The sequence below is a fragment of the Pseudoliparis swirei genome, chromosome 13, assembly GCF_029220125.1.
Source record: "Pseudoliparis swirei isolate HS2019 ecotype Mariana Trench chromosome 13, NWPU_hadal_v1, whole genome shotgun sequence".
NCBI classification, from domain to species: domain Eukaryota; kingdom Metazoa; phylum Chordata; class Actinopteri; order Perciformes; family Liparidae; genus Pseudoliparis; species Pseudoliparis swirei.
Genome location: NC_079400.1, coordinates 8,602,310 through 8,622,329, shown reverse-complemented (window position 1 = coordinate 8,622,329; position 20,020 = coordinate 8,602,310). Strand labels below are relative to the sequence as shown.

At 42.7% G+C, this 20,020-nt stretch overlaps 1 protein-coding gene across 9 annotated transcripts in view; it reads right to left on the bottom strand.

Moving 5' to 3' along the window:
* sdk2b (sidekick cell adhesion molecule 2b) overlaps positions 1–20,020 on the bottom strand; it is a 251,231-nt gene that overhangs the window by 137,356 nt on the left and 93,855 nt on the right. The window contains exon 1 of one of the 9 annotated variants that reach the window (XM_056429478.1): positions 1,959–2,128. The exons of the other annotated variants lie outside the window; for them this stretch is intronic. Coding sequence (XP_056285453.1) covers positions 1,959–1,986 — 28 coding nt within the window. The 5' untranslated portion in view covers positions 1,987–2,128. Of the gene's footprint in view, positions 1–1,958; positions 2,129–20,020 lie in introns of those variants that run through there. 9 annotated transcript variants of the gene reach the window in all.

The following is a 20,020-nucleotide window of genomic DNA, read 5'->3' as shown; positions in this document are numbered from 1 at the left end:
TGTGCGCTACATAATAAAAAGCAAGTCCTGGATCTGAAAGTGCACTTTTCCTCTGGATAAAGGCTTCAAATAAATGTATTGTACCCGTCGCCTCGCAGCCTTTGCATTCGGGCTGAAGTTCGCAGACTACTCGGCTGTATGAGCATCATGCACTGGTTGCTTTTATGTACATGTTCTCTTTTAATGGATGCGAACATGTCAAGAGAGCCAACTCAGTGAATGCAGTATGTGACCCCTAGTTTGATTGAGGACTCCTTTTCAATTTTGTATTGTTTTGTATCTTAATACGAGGGAAAACCAGAGAGGTCCTCGCCTAAGATACCAATTCACTTCCAGTGGAATCTCATGGTGTCGACACAGCTTCAGTCGGGGCTCTGGTCAAGTAGCAAAGAGAGAAAATGATAGTGTTGAAGAGAGAGTGCGATACAGAGGTGAGGGGTGAGGTGAGCGAGGGAGATGAAACTGAGACAGGAAGTGGGAGACAAAGGTCAAAAGCTCTGATGACTGCCTGCTATTTATGTGCAGTGGATGTTAAGCTGTTGGCTTTAACTGCTTGATAGCAAATATTCATTATCATTCCAGTCATAATTTATTCTGTGCATGTCTGTGTGTGTGTGTGTGTGTGTGGGTGGCCTGAAGTATCAACCGGCATAATAAATATACTGTCATGACATATTATAGAGGAGTAATATAAAACATATAAATAGTGCAACAAGTGAAAGTGGAAGAAGCAGGTCACTGGAATGATGACCTGTAATTTCAGCATTCAGGGATAGAAAATCAGTAAAGGCATAATTAAATGTTTTTATTACCTGTTTGCGTGTCCATCAGTGAGGGGCCGCAGCAGGAAGAGAGAGAGGAAGAAGAAAAGCATTCGGTCAATCAGAGCAGACATACAGAGAACGAAGCTTTCCAAACTAAAATGCATCATTTTGACATGAAAGCCGAGGAATCCTCCCTTTATATTTTCCTAGCAATCGGCTTGCAAACACACACACACACACACACACACACGCGTGTCGGGTGTCGGCCCTGAGTCTGAAAACACTGCAGACACTTTCACAAGGACTCGCAACACAGTGGAACGCTCACATAAAAAAAAAGACTTTATTACCTTCAGAAAGAGTTCAAAATATTGACACAAAACTAAAGAGATCCAGGTTTACATCACATTGTATTATTTCTTCCAAAACAATAAGAGTACACTGTCTTTTGCTGCAGGTGAGCTTCACTTTTCATGGGTGCGTTCCCTGAATGCCACACAGACTGCCAAGGAACCACATTATTCCCAAGTAAGAAAACTTTGGCTGATACTTTGTTGTTGTGTTTTAGCTTAAAGTTCATTAATAATTCCACTCCCTAAACTCAGCAAAGCTAGGATTCATGGGTATTAATTCGAGTCCGTGGGGACGCGCTAAACTTGCTTCAACTCCAGCATTATGATGAGCGCAGGCTCCAGAATATTGTCCCTGTAGCCTTGAGATTAAAGAAAGCTCTAACAATTAATTAATTATAAAGATAACACCTATATGTCTTTTATTTTCATTCTATTATTATTGTGACTTTACGTCGCACTACATGAGAAAAAACAACAACCTCTGTCTTCTAAAAATAAATCTCAAAGGCTTCCTTGGCCCGTGCTGTGCTCTGGCCGCAGGTTTCGTAGTGTGACAGACCTTGAAATGCAAGACATCGGTATTCCAATAGCCACCCAGTGTGTTCCGGGTCAACGAGGTGTAAAACAACGCATCGCTGCAACACTTTCGGACCACTTCACACTGTGAATAACAATCCCTGCAGCCAAATAAGGGATTTAAAAAAGGCAGCCCGATAAAAAGGAGATCCTAAAAAACCTGCGGTGATTTCTTTTCTCCCGCTCCTCCCCGTCCCTCATCGTCTCCGATCACCTGTCCCCGTGAGTGACGACGGTGTCGCAGATTACGCAGATAATCACTGACCTCTTGGGGTCCAAAAAGAAAAGCTCATCGAACTCTCCCCTGCGCTCTATAGGGTGTCAGTCAGCGCCGCATTTGTCTCGGAGCGCTGCATTGTGGTAAAATGGCTGAAGATTGGCTTTCCCAGGTCGCACCGTCCCCCTTCATAGATCACCGAGATGTCCTCCAGATAGCCGGCCCTCATCCACTGCCAGGACGACGTGCTCAAATAACTCTCCCGGATAGCTCTCTTTCTCTCCCCGCGCTATCGGGGACCAGTCGAGCTAATATCTGATCTAATTCCTTGTGTGCTGGCGACACACTGCACTGTCGTGGCTTATCTGGGACAAAAGAATGTCTTCTCTAAGTATGGAGATTGAGTGGCCGTGGTGCGAGTTGACAGATTAGTCAATCAATTGGAAATGTGTTGGCACATATTTTGATAATGTTTGACTTAAAAAGGGCTCACTTGGCTCCAGCTTCTTCAAATGTAAAGATGTACTGCGTTTCTCTTCTTTCTTTTTTTTTTACATCTTTATTAATAGAACATCTGAAAGTCGGATTGTTGAGATAATTAGGAGGAAGGTGGTGTCGTTCTATCCTGTCTTTCTTATCTGCCCGATGCACGCCCACACACACACACACACAAAACGCACCTTTCCAGTCATCATTATCTTCCCAGACCTAGGACTTGCAGGTGTTGTGAATTATCTGTGGAGCAGCTTTAGATGAGGTGGCTTGTTTGTGTTTTTTCTCCTCCCCACTAGGCCGTCTCTGGTAGGACGCAGTCTTTCTGGCAACCAGCCAGTATGTGTGTGTGGTGCTATGTTTGTCTGTGTGTATGTGTGTGTGCTTGTGCAGCCATGAGGGACAGATGTAGCAGCTCTCTACTAACTGATAACAAGCCAATCTCGACCAATAGACAGAAGGACAAACACGAGGACTACTGAACAAAGAACAGAGGGCACGAAAGGGGACCGTCGAGGAAAAGAGGAAAGGACAGGAAGGAGATAACTAAGGGAACAATTAAAATCAGTCACGTGGCTTCTCTTTTTTCCCCTCTCCGCTCTATGAGAGTCTAACAGTGTGATTGGACAGAACACTGACCCATGTCTATTCCGCTTGCCTGATTTCTCTTTCCCACTGTTTAGCTCCGTCTCTGTCCAATTTTCATTCAGCTTCTCTGATGGCCTCTCTCTCTCTCTCTCTCTCTCTCTGAAGGACAATTGGTCTCATTCAATTTGAGGAACTGGAGGCAAATGAAACTTTGCAGCATAAGTGGGGACGGGAGGGGAAGGGAGGAGAGGAGAGGGGAGGATACGAAGAGAATTGAAATCGACTGGCACTCAATGTCAGAATGCCAATCTGGATCAGTGTCACACTGTATGGGGGAAACGAAAGCAGCTTTAATAAGAGCACATCTCCATTCGACGGTCGACACGAATAGACTCACATTCTCTCAGATTTGAACACAACTCGGCAACGTTGCGATTAGAGACCAACACAAGTTGAGATGCGTGAACTGTGACTGTGTATGCCGACTAGCAGCGCCGGAGGGGAGGGTGGACGTAATTGACCAGTTATAGGCACTGGGAGAGGTTAATTAAGGCGCTCCCTCTCGTGAAGGTGGGGGAGTTTCAATTAATGCTGTGAAGGTTGCCGTCAGAGACAAAGCCACAGGAACACCGAGTCTATTAAAGGTGTAATTAACACCGTCATTCAGTCGCAACACAGCGCTGGTTTAGGCTTCATTATGTCGGGTACATACACAGGCAAGGTGAAACAAGGACTGTATATGTTGTTTATAAACAGGCCATGGTATGCTACGAGACCATTGTGTGTGCACACATAACTACATTGTGTATATACAAGGACAGGCTATCGAACAAATACCCACCATGTCAGTATGCCTGGAGCACTGACCACTTGAAATACACATTATTCCTTAATTTAACTATAATTTTAGACAAAAATAGAAGCCGATGCATCTTAAAAGATTGGCTTATTGTTAAAATTCAATTTTGTAAATACTTCCTTTGTATTCATTTTCGAAGCAAAATAAATATTGGCATTAATAACCCTTTAAAATACACATTCCAATGTTTATTTTACTACTTTGTTTATATGCGTCCGTATATTTCCCCTAAATTCATCAAAAGTTAGCATTAGCTATTCTAATTTGTATATTTAAGAAAAAGTGTATATCTAAAAATATATATATTTTCTTTTCTTATTAAAGTACAATTTTTTCCAAAGTTGTAATTGGTTGGCAGAGCCCATCTCTCTGTTTTCTCTTATGCTCAGTATATGTCTTCTAGCCACTGGTTCTGCAGTGGTGCACAACTAATCTGCAACAAGTAATGGTAGAAGTAAAGATTCCCCCTTTAACCTAATAAATTGGAGCCAAATGGAAACTTTCACAAAGAAATAGATAATGGCATTTCACGCACTAAGTGACTTGTCTCTTTACGAGAGTTATGTATTTACAATTCCCCTTTTATGGCCCGGGGTGTGGCGGGGTTGAAAAATGCAATGTGGGGGGTCACCGGCACCTCGGACTCAAATCGCTCTCCGATGACACTGCGTTGCGGCTCTTGGTCATGACCGAAGCGCCTGATTATGTCTGTCTGGAGAAAAATGACTCCCTGAAGGTAAAACCACTTAAAGGGGGGCGGGGCGATTAGGCTTCATTTTATAGCACTGCTCCATGATGTGGCTGACTGGCCCCGTACCAGATTTACTCTGCCTGGGGGACGGAAATAAACCTGAGTCTATATGACGGCTGAAGAAAGTAATGAAATGCCAGTCCCACGAGAGACACAAATCCACACACTGTAGGTATTCCCAAGTGTTAGAATCTGAATCAAAGGCTGCTGTCTAGCAGGCATGGCTCAGAACACTGACAGCCCGACTAAAGATTTTTCACAAGCAATATCTGGTGGAAATTGTTGAGATATCTGAGAGACGAGCTGAAGGGGAGCGGCTAGAAGTGTTAAACGCGGAGACGGTGGAAAGATTACATTTCGCCTGAGATGTGTATTTGGAAGAGAAACAGATAATTTGGGTTCGGAAATAGCGCGGCTGGCAATTAAACGTGGTATGGGGAATTGACATTCTAGCAAGGTGGGAATATCAATTTTCCTTCTCAAAGGAACAAGAGAACATCTGCCGGTATGTGTGTGTTTATGTGTAATCGTTTATGTTGAAGTAGATGATAATGTGGGCCAATATTTCCTCCTGTAACACATATTCAAGCCGGTAAAACGAAAGTGAGTGCTTGAGCACCAGTGTGTTGTTAACTGACTGTAAAGTAAAACAGCTCAAGTGTCGCAGTAAGTGCCTTCCCATCCACTTGTTCCCACCAACATTTTCACTTTGCCAGAGTGGAAATGGCAGAAATCTGTTAAATTATTGCAAAACAGTAGCTTGGCGGAGGTGGAAAAGTTGGTGCGTGGATTGTTGCAGAATGTGACAAAGGTGCAATGGAAACAAAGCCGACGCTGGCTTTTTCTGTTAAAAGGGTCCACCACAATTACTGACTGAGGTTTCACAGCCAAACCACTTTATTATTGACTGCAAAATCGACACAAGTGAACAATCTTCCCGTTCTGTCCACCTTTCTTACGAATTGACATTTTCAATAAGTGCGTTCATCAATTCAAATGTTCACCTGTTATTCCGGCCGAGAGAGACCGAACGCTTCACATTACAGGATATAATAACTGGAATTGTCTTCCGGTCCTTAAATGCAATTAACAAAAAGGTGCCACAAGACACCTATAGTCACTCCTCAGATGGAGACTCGAGGACTAGCCATGTTTAGAGAAGGGGAGGAAAAAAAGGCCAATGAAATGGAGAGTGAAGGCATGAACAAGCAGCAGAGACATTGAACTGCTCTGCTATTTAAATCCCTCTTTTCAAATGACAGCCGGATATATGTGAGCACATTAAATGTTTGAGCCCCAGACAGGAGGTAGTTTTGAACATCTTCCTCCTGTAATTTCTCGCGGAGCCACTTCTGGAGCCAACGGGACGATACCTGTCAATGCGGAACATGTCACCGGTGACATGAAAGAGGGGCGAAGTATCTCGGGACACAGAATGTACAAAAAACGATTTGACATACCCTAAATTATTACTTCCAAAAATACAGCATATAAAGAACCGTCTTTTGCTTTTTCCTCTTTTGCAGATAGTCCACTGCAGATTTACATGAGCCAACATCCAACTTTGCCCACCGTGCTGTAACAGAGTTACGTGCTTAACAGGGAGTGGCACTGGACTCTGTGCACTCTGTGCTCTATATTCCCAGGGCGCCATTGATTTTCTAACTCTAATATGCCATGCGGTAGGACAGGCTACAGTAACATGAGCCATGGAAACACTACACGGGCTCCGATCCACCGTCAGTAATGACTGCATATGTTGCAGTTTTCAAAAACTGGCCCGGGGTGATTGGGGAGATAACAATTGATCCCCGTGTTGATAATCAAAGCTAGTGACTGCGTCAGTGTGACACATTCAGCTCAGTTTTAACAACATCGTATACCCTAGGAATGATTTTTGAGGACCTCCGCCATAAAGAGCCCATAACACAGTGTTTACGGCAAACGCACACCAGGCAGCGGCGTAGTGTGGCTCGCCAAGGGGCGCAACAACTGAGCAATTAACTCGATTGGAATACATTCTAAAAATAGTTTGCAGCAAATGTGGTTATTGATTAGTTGGGGTATGTTATGATTTGTGGCAAGGCATCCACGGGGGCTGTAAACCAGCAGGATGAATGACAGGAAATGACACCGTCTCCTTTGTCTTTGGAGGACACGATAGAAAATGTCCGTGAGCAGAATCAAACGATACAATGGAGAAAAGTACGGAAGCTGACACATGGTCACAGGTTCTAATTAAAAAACAAATGCAACCTTTCGTTTTGTGAAGGGTCAACATAGCCGGCATCCCGGGTCCCTGCTCCAGTTATTTGAAAGCTAACGCTGGACAGCAGATTTAGCTAACGTTAATAAGCTGAAATAAGGTCACAGCGACGGTGGATTTATAGACCATTTCACTAATGGTAAAGTAAGCATTCCAGTTGTGTCCCAGTTGCAGTGCATTCGAATTACATCTGCGGACAGGAAGTAGTGTACTGATAAAAGTTTAACTATCTTAGTTTGGACGTACTTCGGAAAGGAATCCAAGCGGCTAGTTTGGAGCTTTCCACAAACATCACATGACAGCAGTTTGAGAGCCTCTGATACTGTTACTTTAATAATAGGTCAATAGTAATCTGATAAAGCAGAAGGGAGTAAAGTGATCGATTTTGTTACACTTCAGCGATGCTCGTATCATCTGTCATTCATTTATATGGATGGAGCAAAGGCTGGGTTGAGTATCTACGACAGGTCAGGATTGTACTGGGATTTTTTCACATAATTATAAAAGTATTGTCATATCTGGTAACGTAAAACAAATACTTGACTGACTTCCAGCTTATATTGAAGAAGATACACCAAGTTTTGCATGGACAGAAAAAAACGCAACACAAACACACCAGTACGGCCTGAACATGGAGATTAATACTTTGCTCAAATGGGCTTGACATTTTTCATGATTGTCTCATTGTGAACTTAATTATATTTTACAAGGAATTAAATCCTCTGTTAACTGTCGTCTTTCCACATGAAGGAAACATATTTGGGATTGCCATGTGTACCAACCCCCGTTCAGCTTGCGAAGGCTTCATCTAATATATTCTAAGTTATTACAAATTAATTTCATATGCTCCGGAGCTGTGGAGGCGTTTGCCCATACTGCGCGTGCAGTGGAACTGATTGGAAAGTTTCATTATCTTCATCATTGGCCAGGACAGACAGGCTTTCAGGAAGATGATATTACTGGGGACGGAAAAATAAGTCGAAATTGAGAATGACCATCATGTGGGAGATTAGAACAGATACAGAGAAAGAGCAACGAGATAAAGAAAACACCGGCTAAATGAGACACTGATTTAACAGAATACAAGTTTTAGAACTAGAGTTCCTATAATTTGGGGATGAATTGTAAGTATAATGTTACCGTGCAGTGAGTAAATAAACAATGGGCCACAACTGGAGCCGATTGTTAACCATAATTTGTTCATACTGCTACCATTACAAATATGCTGATTTAATTATAAGCAGTTGCTGTTTGTAATATACTCATTAATGTACAGACAAAAATCACTGGAGTACTTTTTTTCTGACGATTTCTAAACCGATTTAAAGATATTGTCTTATAAGGGAAATCAAAGTAAGGCTATCCTCAGTATGTGTAAGCCAAACTGAATCAGAGTTTTCTTTGACTGTCCCTCTTTTTAACCTCACACAAGGTCTTTGCCTCACTCACACACCCCTAGGGAGTTAAACACCTTTAATCTAGAACAAACCTTGACCCAACAAGTAAGTGTAGTAGGTAACTGGAGTAAAAAGATCAGTCTACTTACTGTGTCTATAGGCACATAGCACATTTCTTTGGAACACATGTCATTGAATTTAAATATAAAATATGACAAATATACTGTATACTGAATATACATTTATGGATTATTCGGATGAGACAAACCTCCAAGCCCTCACCTTCCTGTAAGGGAATTCTAAAGATATTTGGTGAGGAAGGCACTGACGCTAAATACTACTCAAAAGAAGAAACACAACTCAAGCCTGTGCTGTCTATTTATTCCCTCAGTGATGTGACCTTTCGTTGCCCTTTGCCCCTGAAGGTATCAGTGTTGACATCATTTCGGCAACCTTACACCTATATCCTCGGACCTCAGGGTACACCTAACAACCAATAATCCCTCCATCGCTGACAGCTAACACGTGATTTCCATTCACCATTTGAACATAGGTTACATTATGTCTGGTGACCCTTCGTGGACCAGGTCATAAAGCTGGGAATTTCATGAATTGTGAATCTGTGCTTTGGGTTATTTACTAAAAGCGCCATCCAGACCTAAAGCTGACCGTTGCTTATTTTAGATATATGCCTGCGGTATCATATATAGGGCCTTTAGGTTTGGAAGAGATGGTTATGACAGCTAGTTTGCCTCTTCTGGTTTGCTGTGTTTACTTCTGTTCCAAACCGCAGCACTTTCGTGAACCAAGTGCAGCGCTTTAACGCCATTGCCAGAAAACCAGATTTAATGTCCGAAAGAAAGATGAAACACTGAAATATGCATGTAATATTATCTCACATTTCCTACGTGATATCTTTGTGAGAATCCCATAAATGGTGTCATTATGGCATGCGAGATTGAATTTTCCTTCTGTGAGAGTGCAAATTGTTTTATGATTTGATATCTGACATTCTACACATGCATTAAAGTCCAATAACCATACTACCAGACTGTTCAGTATGTCAAAATGCAGAGTGACAAAAAGACCTGGATGTCACAAGCAAACATGCTTTGCTGGCTATTCTGATCCTCAATCATCTGCGCAGTGTATATATACGAACAAGAGGGTCAAAGTTCAATGTTATGAAGAAGTATATATATATATGTACCAACTGAATGCATACGGCATGCAACAATATGTACTTTGTGAGGGCAGCTGTATATATATGTTATTTTGTATAAATTTCTTGAGCTCTACTGAAAGCAATGTAAGCAAATGGAGAGTTAATTTCATAGATTCATTTTTAGACTAATAGATTCAACCCTGCAAATAAGGTTGGGTTAACATTAGCGAAACACTGGTCATGGCAAATTAACTATGGTTTTAATTCTACCTTTACAAAAGTACCTGGTCACACTTGTCTTTTCAATGCAGACTTTTGTCATCCGATCATGCCGAGACGAATTAACCGTGAAGTCAGTCGGTACACGCCAAGATCGGATCTTGCTCGCATTTGGTTCCGATCAGCCCGACCATATGCCGAGCTTGATCTCGGTGAGATGTGGACAGCGTGAGTGCACAATCCCGACTATCTACTGATCATATAGGTCTCGTATCACACCCCACACACACAGAAGTTCCTCTCCCCAGTGAGAGCAGAGGGAATGGTGGACAGAGGCAGTACACAAAGGCTGGAAGACTCAGCATCGTCAAGTTGTGTTGAGTCACTGCTGATGAAAACCAAACATGTTATCAGATTCCGCTGCTTCTAAATGTAAGCTCTTCGAGAATCAAATAACTGGGGCTTTACGTGTGAAGAATTGATATACGAATATGTTTATCGCTGATCCACCAGAGCTTTGTTGTTGACTTTTCTTAAGTGAAACAAATACTGAAGTGAGGAGCAAAAATAACAGGATCATTTTACTGAACAGAATGTAGAGGTAATTCAATTTGAAATCCACCTGTTCAACAACACTGAACCACGACATGTATATTAACCACAACATATATATTAAATTATACTGGGCTAAATATGATATAAATTGCATTTACATTGCACAGGTTAACACAAACTGTATGTATGGAGGGACACAAAAGTAACTGTTTGTACACGCCCTCCTCAGCTGTTGTTCTTCCGATACTCTGTTTTCTGAGCAGTATTATCATTTCATTACCTTTTCCTGGAGTTTCTCGACATTGCATCAATTTCCATATTATGTTGTGTTATACACTGGCTGTACGTATGTTACAGCACATTGCGTGTCACGCTTTGCTGCGACGCGTTGTACCGGCTTGTTCCTCGAAAGCCGCCGCGGTTTCAATACACAGCGTTTCATTACGTGCCGTTGCATCGTGCGGTCAACAAGCAGGTGCAGAAAGGCCTCGAGGATTACGCTCATCCTCAGAGGAGGCCCCGGAAATGGGCCTCCAGGACACAGGGGCTCTGGGCTAATCTGGTTACACACCGACACCATTGTTTGTCACAGAGTCGTTTAAGCACCGCTAGTTTGAGGAGGTATTAGTGACATCATCGCAAGCTGTCCGGCGCTGGCGGGATTACAATAGAGCTCGTCCGAACTGTCGAAGGTAAATACACACCGGCTTAACGTTATGTATTTGTGAAAACATGGCAAGAGTGAATACAACAGAAGCTAGATACACCATCAGAGAGACATAGCATTACAGCACACGTACTGTATAATAGAGACGTACTGTACACACATATACCCGCTAGCCATCCACACACATACAGCCCTATCCAACAGTCACTAATTAATTGGATGAAAAAGCAAGGCATATTGATTTTCCAATGACACAGACTTGGGGTTTCAAGATCACAGTGCATGCACAAGAGTGGACTCTGTGTGTATTTAGCTTGTGTGTGAGAGTGTGTGTGTGTGTATGTGTGTGCACAGTGGTGTGTACACTGTACAGTTTAAGTATCTTATCTGGGCCAACCACCTTTCATGTCCATGTTTGGACTCTTGGAGCGAGGGCCCCTACAGTACAGTGGGTGTCATGTCCATAAAAAGACCCTCCCCCCCACGCACACACACACACCAAAACACACATACCAGCCCCAGGAATGATAATATCTCGTCTCCCTATTGCACAGAGTTGATTGTTCCACTGCAGTGTTGGGGAGGTCTAGCCAGTGAGTTATTTTTACGAGATTCCATGACGTTTGTTGTGTTCTTAATTTGGAATGAAGAGAAAATGCTCGCTGGTAGTCAGAGTCGTGTGTGTCAGATGCTACGAGCAAATATTAAAGCTTCCGTCATCTTGAAAAGTTAAACTCAGCAAGCAGAGCAGATAAATGTTTCCTGATAGGTTGGTTTGATTGGTTTGTTTTAGCCTTTTGTTACGTTAAAACCAGACATTGTGGTTGTCTAAACCTTACCATTCTTTTGCCCCTTGAGGTAGTTAAAATTGAAAACTAAGAATGCAGTCGTTTAGTTGTATGGGAAGGTGATTTTGTAAGAGACAGCGATATCTTGGTTGGTAGTGACCAATGTTTTTGTGGGTATTGGGACTTGCCATATATTTTTCTTCTCAGAAAATGGGTTAGTATGCGGTAAATGGAAAACTTCCAGCCCAGGCAGAAACATTGGGGCCGTAAATACTATATTTTATACAGTGGCGGCTCAGCTGCATTCCATTCTGGGTCAGATGCTGAAAATAACACTTTGCCAGGCTAAGCAGAACACTGTGGGGGAAAGCCTTCACCATAATGGCTCAATACTCCATGTGAAAGATAAAGAATATGTGGCGGGGAGGTGTAGATAGTGTACATTTGCCGGTGGGCATGTGGATGAGTCTCCGGAGAAGTGGTGTGGGGTTAAGCGGAGGGGGGAACTGATAGAGGACTTGGAGGGAGCGAGAGAGAGAGAAAGCCGAGTGTGGCTGGCTGCGAGACACAAAGTCCTTAATTACACTGTGCAGGCATCACAGGAATAGCATTCCGCCTGGCTGTAACAGGATCCAGATGAGGGAATTAGACCATTTCCTGACACAAAATGGCTTCAAGATGGGGGACCACGCTACTGTCCTGACTTCGAATGGAACCAATGGCGATTTAAGAACCTTAGATGGCAGGGGAGTGGGGACAAAAATGATACAGTAGTAGGCGTGTTCATAGTATTGTTATGTTTCTCAAAAAAAGTAGTACATTTCAAAATAAAATACAAGGATTTTGTAAATTGTCACAGATGTTACGACATCACAAAGCCGTTCGAGGTGGTTCATAGACAACTGCAACATAGTTACTGGTGATAACGAGGCACTTCTGGAAAGTTACAAAGTGTTTCAAAATGTACATAGATTTCTCACTGGTGGAACATCTCGATACTATGACAGTGCTGCCCTCGCGCTATAACGTACAGAATCAACATTCATCGGCTATGGCCGGTTACTAAATCGAAGGCCTAAAAAAGAAGTGGGATTAATGCAAGAAATTATTAAATGCATGTGGCCTTTGCCACTCAAGGTTCTCAGTGCATTTGCTATTTTGATATAAAAACATCAAGTTGTTCATCCCTGCTCATACGTGTGAATTTTAGGTTACGCGTCTGTCTGCGTTGCCAGGTCTCTGTGGGCTGTGTGTGTGTCGGGTATCTGGCGCAGCACCACTTCTTATTTAAGGCTACGACCCAGTGCCAGAAGGATGACACTCTCAACACGAGTGACTGCGATATGGACAGGATGATGCAACAACAGAAACATGTTATTTATTTGATGTATACGAGACTTTGATCTCCGAAAACAAAGCAGGCGAGATGACACGAGTGACCACTGAAAGAGAGAGCAAGTGAGAAGAAAGAGAATAGGAGTAATATCTGGCGAGCATTGTGTTAGAATTGCAATATCAAAGAAAGCCACACACAGCTCCATTGTTTTCTCGACCGCCGCCAAACTCTCACTGCCTCCGTCTTTCGGGGAATCGCATTTCACTCTTCACACTCGCCCCTATATTCTCCTTCCAGCTCGTTCTCCCCGTCTGCCCTCACTTCCTTAATGTCCGTGACACGTTTTGCCGGGTGACATTTTCAGGAGGAATCAAACTATTTTACGATTAATCGCACTTCATAGGAAGACATCTTTTTTTTTTCAACTCTACCTTCTTCTGCTCTCTGTCCCATTGGGAGTGAAGAGAATACAGCGTGGGACCGAAGGGAGAGTAGAAACACACTATCTTATCAACAATGTACAAATGTCTTTTTTATTTCTCCTTCCTTTTCTTCCTCGACGTCTGGTTGGAACTTCTGTGAGGAAGTATAGCTTTTAAAACATGGCAGATTGTGATAATAAGCGTGGATGCTTGAGATGCCAAACTGCACGCGAATACACGATAGCAGTTTAAATGAATGGAAACAACTTACTCTGACTTTCCAAGTACCCCACTAATTTGCCTTCCCTTTCTTTTGTGCTCAGAGGATGGTAACTGCAGTTGGTAGAATGATATAGCTAAAGTGCAAAACTCACCATAACTCTCTTTTCCTTGTATGTGTAACATATTTGGCAATAAACGCTTTCAGATTCTGATGAAAAGAGACATTCACTCCCGTCACAATGCGAGTGGCATTGAGCGAGAAAACCTCTTGCCGAGCCGTCAGGGTTCACGTTCAGGGTCGGCAACAACAGACATGAATGTGAACTACAAGTGTGAGGGGGAAGAGGGGTTTAAGTGCGGGAGTTGGGAAAGCAATTAGACAAAACTGGGACACAGAGAGTGTAGCAGAAAAATACTGCATGCAGAAAAACATTTTAGAAAACGTGAAAAAACCAGGACAACAACAGAGAGGTGTGTAGAAAAGGAAGAGCGGGAACAAAGGAGGTGGGAGGTATGAGACGCACAGTCCAACTCTCTAGGGGATGGGCGGTGGGGATGGGGGTGCAGCAATAAATAAGTGATAAATATTCAACAGTAGGCAAGCAAGCACTCAGGAGACACCTTGCCAGCTCAAACACATACTTAGTGAGCGTAGTCTGGCATCCACACCAACATGTACCAGAACACACAGCAGTCCTCCCCAGTCGATGACAGCAGGTAACACAGGCAGAATGGGGCTAGGGAAGAGTGAGGTGACGGGAAAAAACCCGGATGTGGTGGTCTGCAGGGGGAGATGGAAGGAGGAGGAGGAGGGGGGGGGGGGGGGGAGAGAGAGAGAGAGACTGTAGGCGTAACACTGGGGAGGAATTGTTTGTTTGTACGAAAACCGCCAATTTCTCTCTTTCCTCAAATCTGTGCCAATCTCGCCTCAATTTGTTTGTCTCCGTCTCTGCACCGCACCCCCTGAAAAGTTCCAGAAATCATACCTGACCCTTCCTGTGACCCTCTCCTGAGAGGCCATCCATCAGCTGGCGGCCCTGGACAGATTGAGGGAGGAGAGGGCCCGGATAAAGAGCTGGAAGGCGGGGATAGAGGCGGATGGCAGAGAGTTTTGCAGGTTACGTCTGGAGGTCAGAGCCGTAAGGCCAGTGGGGAGAGGGGGTGTGTGCACCCGGGGAAATGAAATAATATGTTGGAGCCAGGTGAAAAATGGCAATGTCGCTCTGCCGGACTTCTTTGCCTTGCTCGGCGGACCAGGAACCGAGAAAGGTATTTTTGACGTTTTTCAAGGTAGAGAACAACACACTCGCAGGAACGAGCTGCACACCATGTACACAAACACACACGAGCACTAATGGAACCACACAGGACAGGCGTTGCATTGGAGATGAACATTCATCAACACACATACTCACAGTTACAGGCAGATGGAAGCATACTTCATCACTCTTCACTCATGTGCTCAAAGAGATACTCCCCGTGCCATCATGCATTCTGCTGTGTATTTAGCAAATTAAATGGGACAAAACATTGTGTTCCACTTCTTCAGAAAAAAAGATTTTTTTTTCGGTGTCACGATGTGCCTTCACGCCTTTTACTCGGCATGTCGCCGGTGTCGAGACGACTGGAAGACGCTCTCGAAATCACATCCAGTTCAAGCCTTCAATCACAGTCCTGGTTTTATAGAGTGAGATGCAGAGAGAATGAGACATCTGTTTTCAGCCCTAAAAATACCCTATGTGTAAACTAGGCTGGTTTCATCCATCAACTGTAGTTATAATTGCAAAAAAGAATACGCCTTAACTCTTAGATATCTCAAAAAAGAGAAGTATTTGTTTATTTGAACACAAACAATGATCTCTTCCTAAAGCAAAACAAGTAGTGTTGTTGCCTGTGAAGTCGGAAGTTAATTTTGAAAAGACCACGTTCACGAAAACAAGCAGCAATTGGCTTTTATAGATCTTATAAGAACCATTTTATGTTGTGGAAACATAGTGGAGTATTTACAGATTGTCAGAAATCAGAAATCCGCATTTCGAAATGATTCCGTAAGTCCTATGAATTGTATTCATAAAAGTTATTCCTGAATTCTGAATCGGCTTCTAGATTTTGCTTCTAAGTCTTCCTCCGGAGTTTGTAGAGTTCAAAGAGTCAATATTGAACTAACATTCTCCAGGTGGCAAGAAAATAAACACAAAAGAATGATAATGTTACTTCATAATAGCATAATTGCATATGTAAACTAGAATGGGCACTCGGTAGAGCGCATATCTTCGCATATCACAAGATTGGGCATTGAATTATGAACATTTTGGCATTAGTTGCATGCCAATTGGATAAAAATGTACCGCGCTATGGTAAAAAGAAGATTTTGACCTTTCCATTACCTTGACCTTTGACCCGATTGATCCCAAAATGTAATCAAATGGTCCCCGGATAATAACCAATCATCCCACCAAATGTCATGCGATTCGGTTTAAAACTTTTTTTGTTATGCGAGGAACACGCATACAAATAAATAAATACACGCCGATCAAAACATAACCTTCCGCATTTTCAATGCAAAGGTAATAAGCAACTGTATGCAAAGCTCCTCATATTAGCTTAGACGGTGATGATATGTCGTCTGCAGAGCTTGTTTCAGCTGCCACCAAGTGGCCAAAATAATTCAAAAACATGTGAGTTATTAAAAGTTAAGAAAAAGTACAGGAGGTGGACGTCTTCAACCATCCAATTACACAGCAACTGTCAGCCAGAGGTTCCCTCCTTCATGCCAGGTGCCAAAAAACATGTCGGCCCACGCGTCCAAATCCCCGAGTTTGAACACCGAAACAATTTTTTAGACCTTTTCTTTGGTCCTAAAATGGCATGTTAACATTTGAAAAACATCCGAACATCAACCGTTAACCGCCAGCCTCCCGGCACAGTCGTCCCCTCTCCAAATCATTAATAGTATGTAAATCACATCAACACCATCACCAGCCATGTCATTCAACAGATGTTGACAGGCTCCACATTTTATAGGTCAGCAGCAGAACGCCAGAGCCGGTTAAAAAAAATGAGCTCAAAGGTTGCTCGGAAAAAAGAGTGAGAGATGAGACGGCAAACAGAGGTGCAGGGAGGGGTGACTAGCTCCCTCTGATGTCACCGGCTCCCCGCGGACTTCGGATTCTTTGCTGTATTTTTTTCTTCTTCTTCTTTTTGCCATGTCTGTTTCACAAAAATTGCACGTCGGTGACAGCCACGCCAAGCAACAAATTCGTCATGCTGTTCGCAGTCTGCTTTTAGAGGTCCTTTGAGACCGGCTATGCAAAAGTCGAATTGTATTGAAATAGTCCAGCCTTTCCACTGAGGGTCCTCTAAGTGTGGCCCAGAGCTCTCTCCCTGTCACTGACTCAATCCTGCAGCAGTTTAAGGTCCTCTGAAACACTGATAAGAGAAAAGGGTAAGAAGGAATAACAACAAAAAATGCCCTTAGTATTAAACCTAGTAGCTGCAAATGAAGTTACTTAAAGGGGAACTAAGGCCATCCTGAAATTCGTGGATTGTATCCCTAAGACAGTTCAAAAACTTGCTAAAACTCAAAATAAAGGTTATTGATGACATCCAGTATAAAGTTAGGAACTGCTTCTTTGACAATTGGGAAATATGTTAAAGATGACGAGGATTAAAGATGTGCTGAGTGTATAGAATAAAGAAAACAAACATTCTCTGTGTCTACCAACTATTCCGACACACATGATTTTACCCGCTAATTCCGTCACAGAAGGATATAAAAATAATGTAGAAAATAAAAAACTTGGAAGAAAAGTTGAAATTGAGTTGAATGTAGAGAGACTGCTTTTCATTTCTATTGCTATAGTTCAACTGGAGTTTCATCGGTGTGTAATTTTCTTTTTGTTTCCACTTTGATCCAAAGTCTGCGAAAGAGTCTTACTGCTTCATCTCAGAAAGACGAGGCCTGAAATACACTTTTGGAAATAGGCTAATCGAAAACAGAGCCGTTTCTTATAAAGTGTGTGGTTCAGCAATAACTGAAAGGTGCAATTAATGTCAGAGCCTGTGCATAGATCAGAGACAAAAGTACCTGACTAATGGTGCCGGGTTTCATTCTGACCCATTGATGACTCATTTTCACTGAAGTGAACACAGCCATTAGCTCTCGGTTCATTTCCTCCTGTAATAACACATATTTTTGATAAATTGAGGCGCCGGGCCTCGGCCCCCCTTATCACATTATATTATTATGTCTTGTTTCTGCCATTGCGTGTGTGCACGAGGGCTGACGAAGTGGAGATGGAGCGACAGAAAGAGAACAGGGGAGAAAAAGAGGTGTCCCCATTAAGGGCAAATCAATCACACAAAGGAAGCAATTCAGCCTGGCACAGGTGGAGAGGAAATTAGAGAAAAGCCAGGTAAAAAAAACACGCACACAAACACCAACGTGCACACTCACTCGCACACACACATGCTCGCCTGTTCGTGGCGAGGCGGACAGGAAATTGGACAGTCAGGAAGTAGTGCTGGACGGCGATTGTTGTGTCATGGGAGTTTTCCTCTATTCTGGCTATCTCTTTAAATAGCGACAAGAGATTGATTTCTACTCACTGGTAACATTAGATCACTGTGATTGGTTCACATGTGGCCAGAGCCCCAAATGTACTTTCAATCTTTTTTTTTTATCTCTTCCTGGCAGCTGATATTATCCTCTCAAGCACTCTTGTTGCTTTGATTTAGCATGTGTTCCGGTGCTTTTTTTGGGATCCACTTAACCAGTCATTCTGTAGAGTTGTGATGAGGAGCTAATGGTTCCACAAGTGCTTTCCACTGTGGTAAATTCACACTTAAAAAAAAAGAAATATATTTTCAATGTTCCTTAAAATAGACATCAGCTGCTCTTGCATTGTAAAGAAGCCATTAAGAGGTGCGAGTCAGAAGTGAAATGATGTAAGAGTGCTGGATTGTTTCTTTATTATTGAGTTGTCAAGTATTTTTTTTCTTTTTAAAGGAACATGCTCCTTTTGATACTTCTCGCCTTGAGTCCTCGTGTACACAAGCCCAAACCCTTAACTCTTTTGAGCAAGCTGTTGTATCATGCTGTTGTTCATCTTTTGCACCGATCCTTCAACCAGCAGAGTTTTAAGTCCAAGCCTTGATTAGTTACCTTTCATTGTCTATGTTCGCACAGAAAGTAAAGAAAATTGCTACTTGGGTCAATTGTGAAAATGTGAGCGCTGGTCCTTTAGTGTAGTAAGTCTTTAAGCTAATTCAACTCTTCATCATATTTGACTGGCCCAGACACCAATGGCATCTCACCATTGACATATCTCAATTGACATATTGGATTGGATTTAATCTATTGTCATTGCACAGAGTACAGGTACACAGGCACTGAAATGTATTCTCTGCATTTAACCCATCCTTAGTTATTAAAGAGCAGTGGGCTGCAGTGATGCGCCCGGGAAGCAACTAGGAGTTCAGTGCCTTGCTCAAGGACACTTCGACTTGCAATTAATGGGGAGAGCGGGGATCAAACCGACGACCTTGGGGATGCAGGACGACCCCCTTACCCCACTGAGCTACAGCCACCCACTCAGTCTCCACTGACATATCGCTACTGATATATCGCCATTGACATCTTGTCATTGACATATTGTCATTGACATATGGTCATTGACATAATGTCATTGACATATAGTCATTGACATATGGTCATTGACATAATGTCATTGACATATTGTCATTGACATATGGTCATTGACATAATGTTATTGACATATTGTCATTGACATATTGTCATTGACATATGGTCATTGACATATCGACATTGCCATATCGCCACATATCACCAATGACATATTGCCAATGTCTCTGTATGCGGTCACATCGACTCTTACATTTGCCTTAAATTCCATCTGAACTGACAGTAAGGAGAAAATGGACAGGATATCAGAACTGCCTGTCGAATGGTCAGATGGCTTGATTTAAAAACTATTAATATCATTCACTAAAACAGTCAAAAAGCACGAAATAGAATAAAAGCCTCTCCTCAAACAAAAGATTGTCATAAGCATTTTAATAACGCCACAATGCATCGAGTCACATACTATTTGTTAATTTAACTGACAGCACAAGCAAAACGCAAGCCGTCTGTAGAGGAGATTGTCTCTGCAGTATGACTTTGTCCACCAGGGAGTCGGCCTCCTGCCAAGAACCTCAACCTCTCACCTTGAGGGGTTCGTCAGTAAATGCTGACCGATCTCTGCGGAGACTGACACCCTGCTGACTGAGATGATTATGACCGAGATTATGAACCCCATTGTCCCTTTGCAACAAATAACAAGGACACACAAACACACATTATGCACATGCAGAAAACCTGC